We start from the raw sequence: 10380 nt of genomic DNA, 5'->3' as shown, positions 1-10380 counted from the left end.
GCATGAAGCTGACCACTGCTATTCCCTTACTGTTCCATTTGAGTCAACCAGCGTGAAGATGACCACTGATATAAGGTTAAGGTTAAGTGTCAAACATTGTCAGAAACATGATTGCTTGAATGAGGTTAAGGTTGAGTGTGGGATGGCAAGCATGATATGACTGCTGGAACCAACTTAAGATTCAGTATGAGATAAAATGCGTGAAGATGGCTGGTAGACTCATGTCTTGCTATGATGTGTGATCAAGCATTCAGTTGACTGCTGGAAGAAAGTTAAGGTTCACCAAGCCAACACAAACAAGATGAGAGATGGAAAAGTTAAAGTTCAATGTGACACCAATAAACATTAGCACAGTCACTGGAATAAGATGAAAATTTAAAGAGTGTCAACAATCTAGAATATTACTGATGGAACAAGTTAAGGTTCAGTGTGACACAACTACCAAGAGGATGCCTGTTGGAATAAGGGCAACATTCAGGTGAGATAAGAAGCATAAATACAACAAGGTCCTACTGTATAGCTCAGGGAACTATATTCCATATCCTGTGATAAACCATAATGGAAAAGAATATGAAAAACAATGTATATATGTATAACTGAATCACTTTGCTATACAGTAGAAATTAACACAAAACATTGTAAATTAACTATACTTCAATCAAAAAAAAGATGCATGAAGATGACTACTGGAATAAGTTTAAGTTTCAGCATATGTCTGACCACAAGCATGATGATGAATGCTGATAGAAGGCAATTTTTCAGGGCTTCCCTGGTGGCGCAGTGGTTAAGAATCCGCCTGCCAATGCAGGGGACACGGGTTTGAGCCCTGGTCCGGGAAGATCCCACATGCCGCAGAGCAACTAAGCCCGTGAGCCTACAACTACTGAGCCTGTGCTCTAGAGCCCATGTGCCACAACTACTGAAGCCCACACGCCTAGAGCCCGTGCTCCGCAACAAGAGAAGCCACCGCAATGAGAAGCCTGTGCACCGCAATGAAGAGTAGCCCCCGCTCACTGCAACTAGAGAAAGCCCGCGTGCAGCAACAGACCCAACACAGCCATAAATAAATAAATAAATAATTTATATTAAAAAACCCCCAAACCAAAAAACAAACGGTTCAATTAGAACATGATGAAAGACATTTCACTAAAGAAGACATACAGATAGAAAATAAGCACATAAAATGATTTTCACCATTATTAGCCATTAGAGAAATATAAGTTAAAACCACAATGAGATATCACTATACACCTATCAGAATGTCAAGAATAAAAAATAGTGATAAGGGCTTCCCTGGTGGCGCAGTGGTTGAGAGTCCGCCTGCCGATGCAAGGGACACGGGTTCGTGCCCCAGTCCGGGAAGATCCCACATGCCGCGGAGTGGCTGGGCCCGTGAGCCATGGCCGCTGAGCCTGCGCATCCGGAGCCTGTGCTCCGCAACGGGAGAGGCCACAACAGTGAGAGGCCCACGTACCGCAAAAAAAAAAAAAAAAAATAGTGATAATACCAAATGTTGATGAGTATGAAGAGAAACTGGAACTATTCATAAATTGCTGATGGGAATGTAAAATGTTACAGCCACGACGGAAAAGTTTGGCTGAGTCTTATGAAACTAAACATGCACTTACCATACAACCCAGCAATTGCACTCTTGGGCATTTATCCCGGATAAATAGAAATTTTTGTTCACACAGTAACCCATGAACAAATATTCACAGCAGCGTTATTCCTAATAGCCCAAAACTGGAAACCCTGGTGTGCTTCCTGGGTAAGTGGTATACAAACTATGGTACAACCATACCAAGGAATACTAACTCAGCAATAAAAGCAGTGAACTATTGACACTTGACATTCCCAGCAAATTGGATGACTCTCCAAAAATGATGCTGGGTGACAAAGCCAATCCCAAAAGGTTACATACTGTATGAGTCCATTTGTATAACATTCTCAAAAAGACAAAATTATAGAAATAGACAACAGATTAGTGATTGCCAGGCATTAAGGAGGAAGAGCAGGAAGGAAGTGGGTGTGGCCAAAAAAGGGCAACACAAGGGATCCTGACAGTTATGAAACTGTTCTATATCTTGAGTATGATAGTGGATGCATAAATCCACACGTGATAAAATTGCATAGAACTAAACACACACGCATACACACACACAGTAAATTGGGGAAATCTGAACAAGATAGATAGATTTGTGTCAATATCCTGATTTTGATATTGTACAGTACTGCAGTTTTGAAAGATGCTACCACTGTGGAAAACTGGGTAAAATGTACATGGGATCTCTATATTTTTTCTTGCAAGTGTATGTAAATCTACAATTATCTCAAAAGAAAAGGTTTAATTAAAAAATCAATTGCAGTTCTATATACTAACAATGAACATGTGGAAACCAAAATTAAACACACAGTACCACTTACAGCCACTCTAAAGGAAATGAGACAGATGTAACTCTAACAAAATATCTACAGGGTTCCTGAGTAAGTACAAAGAGGTAACCCAAAGCAGTTCTTTTGTGGTGATAGAATATTTTTGTATCTTGATTGTAGTAGTGGTTACATGAATCCTGACATGGGATAAAATTGCTAGAGCTATACATGCACACACACACACACACACACAAATTAATGCAGGTTAGAAAAATGGTGAAAACTGAATTAGGCCTGTAGTCTAGTCAAGAGTAATATACCAGTGTCAATTTCCTGGTTTTGATATTATACTGTGTCTATAGAAAATGCCACCATTGGGGAAGCTGGGTGAAAGGCACAATGTCTTTTTTGTTCTATTTGTGCAACTTCCTGTGAGTCTATAATTATTTCAAAATAAAATGTTAAAAATAAATGAGATGAGGCCAAGGAGAGGTTTCAGAAATGATTGGAGGGAACAGGTTCTGCAAATGAATGATGCTGGATCCAGTCTGGAACAAAGGGTTTCTATAAAGCATAAGTCTATATTCCTGTGCCCCTTCTTTTTAAAATAATTTTTATTGCATTATACAAGTAATACGTATAGATATACATACACATACATGGAGAATAAAAAGTATGTCCTCCTTCCTACTGCCTTAACCAGAGTAAACAATGTTCCATAATTTGATATATATCTGCCCTGGTGTTTTTTATGCATTCATATCCATGCATGGTTATATTGTTGAAAAAATCATGATGCAATCCAATAACCTAGTGCCTCTCAAACTTACCTTTCTTCCTTGATCATGCAGGTAGGACAATTGCTCAGTGTATATGAATCTGCTGGGTTCCTTAAACACTTATACAGAGGCTACAGAGATATTCAGTGTGATGGTGAACAGGCATTTTGAGAGGGACCATTAAGGTATTAATTTAGGCCAGCCCTCCTTGTGAAAATTGGGATGAGGTCTTCGTGAATCAGCTTCATGCAGACAGCTTTTTAAAAGTCCTGACTATAATGAAGCATACGCATTTCAATAGTCTTGAAAACGTGACGGAGTTTGGATTGGATGTGGTTTAGAAAAAGATTAGATGAAACCACGAAAAGGCTTTAAAGCCCAACAGCAAGAAAAAGGCAACGAATGAGAGCAGATGAATACCCGAGAGGACCTTGTGCGGTATCCAGGGCAAAGATAGACTAAGAGGAGTGCTTAGAAATCACTACGGAGTGAAAGGTAAGGAAAACGAGGCAATGGAGCAATTCACAAATAAAGAAATACACATGACCAGCCAATACACCCGAAAGGAAAAATATGCGCGTGTAGGTTTGGTGAAACTCCATAGTGCAGAGTTACCATAAACATGTGAATCAAAGAAAAGTACAGTGGGTTGGCTGGCCCGGCTTTCTGTGGAGACAGGGAGGGAGAGGAGATGGTGTAAACGGGGCAGAGGGTTCAGGGTGGGCCTTCTGTGCAGAATCAGCCCAGCGGTCCAGACCCTCACGGCCTCTTCTCCTCTGCTCTAGCGCATTCTGCAAAAGGATCCCAGGGCAGCAGCGCCTTACAACGCGTTCAGGCCCTCTGGCTCTCTTCTTGGGAGTCGGGGAGGAGGCGGGGCTTGCCGGCGGGGCGGGTCCCGAGGGTGGGGCTGAGTCCGCGGCGGCCAGTCTGTAGCTCCCGTAAGGGGCGGGGTTACGCTGGCGGCCGCCACTCAGGAAGCAGGCGAGGGGGTGGAGCTGTCTGTGGCTGTGGCTGCTGCTGCCTCGGGAGACGGCGGAGCGGGCGGGGCGGGCTGTCGGCTCCAGGCCTCGCGTCCACCTGCCCACCCGCTCCCACTGCGGTCGGTCGGCGGGGTGTGCGCCGGGCCGGGCCCATGGCGGCGTCGGCGGCCCTGTCTGCGGCGGGGGCGGCGGCTGCCGTGTCGGGCCTGGCGATGCGCCTGTCTCGCTCGGCTGCGGCCCGCGGCTCGTACGGCGCCTTCTGCAAGGGGCTCACGCGCACGCTGATCACCTTCTTCGACCTGGCCTGGCGGCTGCGCATGAACTTTCCCTACTTCTACATCGTGGCCTCGGTGATGCTCAACGTCCGCCTGCAGGTGCGGATCGAGTGAGCGCCCGCGACCACCGCGCGGCCGCGACGGCAGGGGCGCCAGCATGAAGCTCCGCGGGGCCCAAGGCCGCCAGCACGCGGCGGGGGAAGGAGAAGGGGCGGCCCGGGCCCCCGGACCCTAGACCTCGACGGAGGTCACGGCCACCGAGCCCCAAGCCCCGGCTCTGGTCACCCACGTCGCGGCCGGTGACGAACTGCACAGAAACTCGCGAAACGGGCCCTTTCCATCGAACTCGAGAAAATGACTTGAGTGCGGCCGACCTGTTGCCTCACCTTGGCCGAAGTGGGGAGCAGAAGGAAGAAATTCTGCAGCAGGAACGTGAACGACTGGCCCTGACCAAAGAGGTAGGAGGCCAGAGGTTGGACTTCAGGCTGGAGGGAGGCGGTTGCCATGACATCTAGATGTCCAGGCCCCTCAGTGGTTTGGGGGAGACGTGGAAGGAGCCCGAGGAAGCCAGCCCGGAAAGCTGCCGAGCCACGAGCAGGCAAGGCAGGGCGGGCGCAGGCCCTCCGGATCCGTTGTCATATTTCCAAGATGGGGGTGAGAGGCGGCGTCCTCGGCATCTTGGAGGGTCAGCCCATCACCTCCCGGCCACGGCCCCGGTGGTGTCAGCTGAACACGGGGGAGTGGAGGGAAATGGGCTCGGGGAGGCCCAGGGGAGGCCCAGGGAAAGCCCTAGAGGAGAAAAGATGCTGCTACCCTTGTCCTCTACCCGCTGGGGGTCAGCCTGGAAGGGTGGCTGTGTTCTTGGCCAAAGCCCAGGTCTGTCTCTTTCTCAGCCCTTTGCAAACCGGCCCCCTGCCTGGTCTCTGCGGCCAGGGGACTGCTCTCTGCCTGCTGCTGCTGTCCCTGTTGCTCCCCTCTCCGCTCTCCTGGGGCATCCTCCAAAGCTCCGCATCTGGGGCCACGGAAGAGCAGGAAAGATGCATTCCTCCCCACCCCACCCCCCCCGCCATCTCAGCCACGCTCCCTCCAGCTCCTCCCTGTGCCCTCCTGATGCCACAGCCCTGGACAGCCTCCAGCAGCCCCCGTGTCCCAGAGGATTTGGGAAAGTTGGGATCTCCTTGAGCGGAGGGCATCTCTCAGGCTGGGGTGGAGGGCAGATGGAGAAGGGGCTTGTAGAGGAGGTGACACTTGGCGAGACAGGGACCTCTCTGGGTGGGGAGGCAGCTCTCAAGTCCCCATCTCTTTCTTTGTCTCAGGAACTGGTGTTATAGGAAGTGACCTGCCCCTTCTCGGGTCTTGTCAAGAGAGTCCCTAACCCTGACCCTGACCCTAGAGCTGCCTGGGGAGCAGCCTAGAGAAGGGCCTGACCCACGAGGAGAAGAAGGGACCAGGCAGAGACCCCGAGGGGTGGGGTGGCCCAGTGGTCTGGTTCTGGCATGGGGAAGGAAGGACAGACCTAGCGACACTCTGGGGGAGCTCTGTTCTCCCCACCTACTGGGGCTCTGGGAGGGGAGAGATGTGCCCTTGTCACACAGGTAAGAAGTGGTGCAGCCGCATCTGCCTCTCGGCCTGCACTCTCCCACCTTCTGGAAGACCTAGCACCGTGGGATGGGGGAAGGGAGCAGAGGCTCCCAGGGGACCTAGAGACAGAGGGGCCCATGGTGGGAAAGTGGAGTGGATGGGAAGTCACGGGGGAGACCGGGGGACAGTCTGAGCTGAGATGGGCACGGGAGAGATGTGTCCCAGCACCCCCGGGGAGCAAGGTCCTCACCCACAGAGCCAGACCTGCCCACCCTGCCACGAATGCCACCCAAGTCTGGACCAAGGGCTCCTCAGTGTTGAGTGGCACAACCCTCTCAGTTTGGGTGGTGGGGACGGGAGGGTGGGTGGCTCCGGGGAACCGTGTCACCAGGAGGGGAAGGGACAGTGGTGGGTGGGATGGGGCTGAGACCCACGGCTGACCCCATGTCTCTGTCCCCAGGCTGCCCCTGGGCCCAGCATCACACAGGAGAGTCTCCTCTGGATGGGCCTGCACTGGTCCTGGAGCCCTTGGCTTGCGCTGTTGACTGACGCACCAGGAGCGGTGCTGATGGGAGGCGGGAGAGACCCTGGCCCTCCCCCCACACCGGTCCCACATCTACTCGGGCGGTGGTTGCTCATGGTCCATGCACTCAGAGTTCCTGGGGCTGAGGACCCCAGCAGCCTGGTTGCCCCCAGGACAGAGTGGCCAAGCCTCACACCACATGCCCTCCTCAGCTGCCCAGCTGGAGCCCGGGTCCCAGGTGAGGATCTCTGCCTGCCTCACCCTGGGGCCGGAGGCTGCACCGCTGTCACCACGTGCCCCCAACAGATGCCCACCGTCGGGGCCTGATGGCTTCCTTCCTTGTGCCAAGTCACCCGGGGGCCCTGGTCCAGGTGGCCCTCCTCCAGCCCAACTGTGCCCACCCAGGGCCACTTCTGGGAGCCTGCCAGCCTGCGGACGGCATCCCCGGAGCTCTGGGGACAGCCTCTGAGAGACTGTGCCGCGGGGCTGCACGGGAGGAGAGCAGCAGAGGACGAGGGGCCTCCTTGGGGCTGATTCGCAGACGCGCCCATTTCAAGCCCAGCTCTCACCCTCCGGGTGGCTCGATGCCCAGCTCCAGCGTCTTGATGGCCAGCCTGAGAGGGCCTGAGAATGGCACAGAGGAGGCTCTTCGCTGACCGTGTGGGTGCCCGTGTGTGAGTGCACATGTATGAGTGTGTGCAGATGTGCGGGTGTGAGCGTGTGTGTGAGTGAACGTGTGGGTGTGAGCATGTGTGTGAGTGCTTGTGCACACACACAAGTGGCTGTGCGTTGCACTGGGTGCTGTTGAGCAGTGAGCTGTGCAGGGTGCCCTGTCCTCCCTGGGCTCGGGGCTCAGCCAGCGCTGCCTGGGGCTGCTTCCAAACAGGGAGAAAGCGGGCTGGAGGCCCAGGGGCCCGGGCTCAGAGACCCCCTCCCACCCGCAGAGACCCACCCCATCGTGGGAGGGGCTCGGCGGTGGCCCTGGCTGGGGCTGTCTGCGCTCTGCGGGGCTGACCGTGGGAGGGGCTGGGGACGCATCCTTAGCATGCGCTCCTGCCGCGGCTGTTCTTAGGGTTCTGGCCTTGAGTACTTAGCTGCTTCCGCTTTCCCGCCTCTTCCTCATCTCCCCCACTGGGCCCTTGCTGCTTGACGGGCTCTCAGAGCACTTTATGTATTTGCCATCTGTTTCTCAGGCAGTGGAGCTTCTACAAAATCAGACACCGACTTGAATAAGACAACTTGACTTTCCCGTGTGTGATGTACTCTGCACCGGGCAGCAGCGTCTGGTCAGAGAAGTGTTCTCGTTTTGGATGTTGTCAAATCTTGTTGTCTGTCTCAGTTAAGAAAGTCCTTTGAGTTCAATCAAATAAAACCTGGAGGCCTCCTGTTTGTGCCGCCTCGGAGGAGAGAGGGGCGGCGAGCTCACCCCACTCTGGTGGCCTGGAGCTGGGGGAGGGGAGCACCCCAAGGGCTCTAAGGGGCGGGGCTGAGGGCGGGGCTGGTGCCGGGTCAGAAGATGCGGCGAGACCCGAGCTGACCCGAACCACTGCTCCCGTGAGGGGAAGGCAGCAGCACAGGCCTGGCCCAAGAGGTGGCCCTTTGTCCCATTCACAAACTTTATTTGAATAAACTAACACCTAGGCCTTTTCTTCTTCTTAGAGGCGAGTGTTAGAAGGTGCGTAATTCAGCTGAACCCCGAGGGTGAGCTGCGGTAGGTGAGGTGGAATGGACTGTCTGCAGATCATTTTGTGTCCCCGAAGGCCCTTCCACAGCCGCAGGTAGCAGGGTCTCCATCACCTCCCAGCTGGCGAGGTGGTGCCTGAGTTTTGGAGAAGATCAACCTCGGGGACTGGACACCTGCCTCCCTTACTCCCACCTTAGACGCAAACTGTCCCGGCAGAGAAGCCTGGGGGTGGGGGGCTCTGAGGCCGCTGCAGGGGGAGGGTGGGCCGAGGACAGAGGGCTGGGGGAGGGACGCCTGCAGGGGAGGGCAGCACCCGCCTTGGAGGAAGGCAGGCCCATAGGACCCAGGAGAGGGGTGTCCTGAGGACTTGGGGTGTGGTCCCGAGAGGAGCGCAGCCTGGGGTAAGACACCTGTCTCCAAGAGCTCCGCAGGGGTCAGAGCAACTTGACAAGAGGGCCCCTTCCAGCATCCGCCACCCTAGGAGGGAGGGGTAGACCCCAGTCCCAGCCAGAGCCCCGAGCTTCCCGCCCCTTGGTCCAGATGGTCCTGTTCAGTCCCTGATGGTTCTGCACCCACTTCAGGGACCAGGTAGCCTGGCACAGCCAGATGGGAGAGAGGATCCAGCACCCAGGGGCCAAGGGACCATGATGAGGGAGGACCATATTCCCCCGCGAGGGAGGAAGGCAGGCTGGCACATCACGCTCTGGTTAAGAGGGGCACCTAGGAGACCAGAGACCTGTGCACTGAGCCCAGCTCTTCCACTGACCACAGCGGAGCCCCAGGCCAGCCACGGGCACTCGTGCATTTTCAGGAAGGAGCCTTCAGGGTGCTGTGGGCCTTCAGGGTGAGGATGTATCTTCAACAAATGTCCTCAGGTCTCAGCCAGAGCAGCCCTGCCACCATGAGAAAAGGAAACGAACTGACAGGTGATGAGAGCCTGCCGAGCTCCAGGCGCCATGCCTTAACCTCGTTATCCCCGTGGCCACCTTCTGGAGGAGGTCACCACTAGGATGTCACTGAGGTTGAACCTCGAGCTGGCCTCAGGCAGTCGGAGGCTCCTCACCCGTCCCCTGTCCTTAGGATGCATGTTCTGCCCACTGTTCCCACAGCCAGAGCCCTTTTGAGGACGCAGCCCTGAGAGTATAAGGCGTCTCTGGGACTATCTGGACTGAATATGTGACTGAATTCCATTAAGACCTCTGTACACACTTTTAAGATTCTGGCAGGTGGGTGGGGAGATCTGCTTGTCCTGTGCACTCAAGACAAGCCTCATCTGTAAGTTCATTTGCTTATTAACCTCGCCCCCTTCCCAATCTGGTGTGGCCTGCTTCTTTCTAGGTCTCTCCTTGCCTTCTGTGCACAGGACCAGTTTGCAAACCAGCACCACAATTATCCCCATTTTTTGGAGAAACTGAGTCTTGGAGCCCAGTCTGAACTAGAAGCCTAAGCAGAACCTCCTTTCCTGAGGCCCCAGTGCCTCTTGGATGGGTAGGAATTAGGCTGGAGGTGTGGTGCGGGGACACAGTCTGAAGGCGACCCTGGTCTTTCTGGGTAGGGGCCAGGGGACAGATAAGAAACCCAGGGCTTGGGGGCGGAGCTGGGAGCCTTATCAACGTGGAGCTCCCCATTGGAGCAGCTGGGGCCACGCTGAGCTGGGCCCACCTGTCTTCTCGTGAACCTCCTACCTCTGGAGACTGACTGGGATCCAAGCAACTGAGTCAGGGGAGGGCGAAAGAGCAGCTGAGAGGGCAGTTCCAGGAGGGCTAGTCAGAACCCAATACAGTCAGAACACGAGAGATAGAAACGGCATACAGAGTCCCAGCCTATCCCATCCCGAGGGAAACTGCCCAGTTGTGGATGAATTTTCACTTTGTGTGCATGTCCTTTATATATGTAAAATTAGGAACATATGACTTTTTTCACTTTATGACATAAATACTTCCTGCTCATCTTCCTGTGTGATTAAGTATGCTTCTGCTTCCAAAGCCACAGAGTATCTCTGGTATGAAGGTTTCATCATGTATTTCGCACTGCCTCTTGCTTGTTTTCCTCTGTTGTTTGTTTGGGGCGTTGAGTTTGAGGTTGTTGTTGGGTTTGGTTTGCTTTTGTGGTTTTTATTGGTTTTGACTGATGACACGGTGACAGATGTCCTTGTGGATAAATGCTGTGGTGCAGTCATGGTCAA

General features: G+C 53.7%; 1 protein-coding gene across 1 annotated transcript; it reads left to right on the top strand.

Moving 5' to 3' along the window:
- The first annotated feature begins 4284 nt into the window (after positions 1-4284).
- Positions 4285-7426, top strand: LOC132482344 (small integral membrane protein 10-like protein 2A). Its single transcript, XM_060087607.1, has 2 exons — positions 4285-4865; positions 6449-7426. Exon 1 carries the CDS (start codon positions 4285-4287, stop codon positions 4519-4521), a length of 237 nt encoding a protein of 78 aa, XP_059943590.1. The 3' UTR covers positions 4522-4865; positions 6449-7426.
- The last annotated feature ends 2954 nt before the right edge of the window (positions 7427-10380 follow it).

The sequence above is a fragment of the Mesoplodon densirostris genome, chromosome X (assembly GCF_025265405.1).
Source record: "Mesoplodon densirostris isolate mMesDen1 chromosome X, mMesDen1 primary haplotype, whole genome shotgun sequence".
NCBI classification, from domain to species: domain Eukaryota; kingdom Metazoa; phylum Chordata; class Mammalia; order Artiodactyla; family Ziphiidae; genus Mesoplodon; species Mesoplodon densirostris.
Note: the sequence above shows the minus strand (reverse complement) of the source record. Positions and strands in the feature narration are given on the sequence as shown.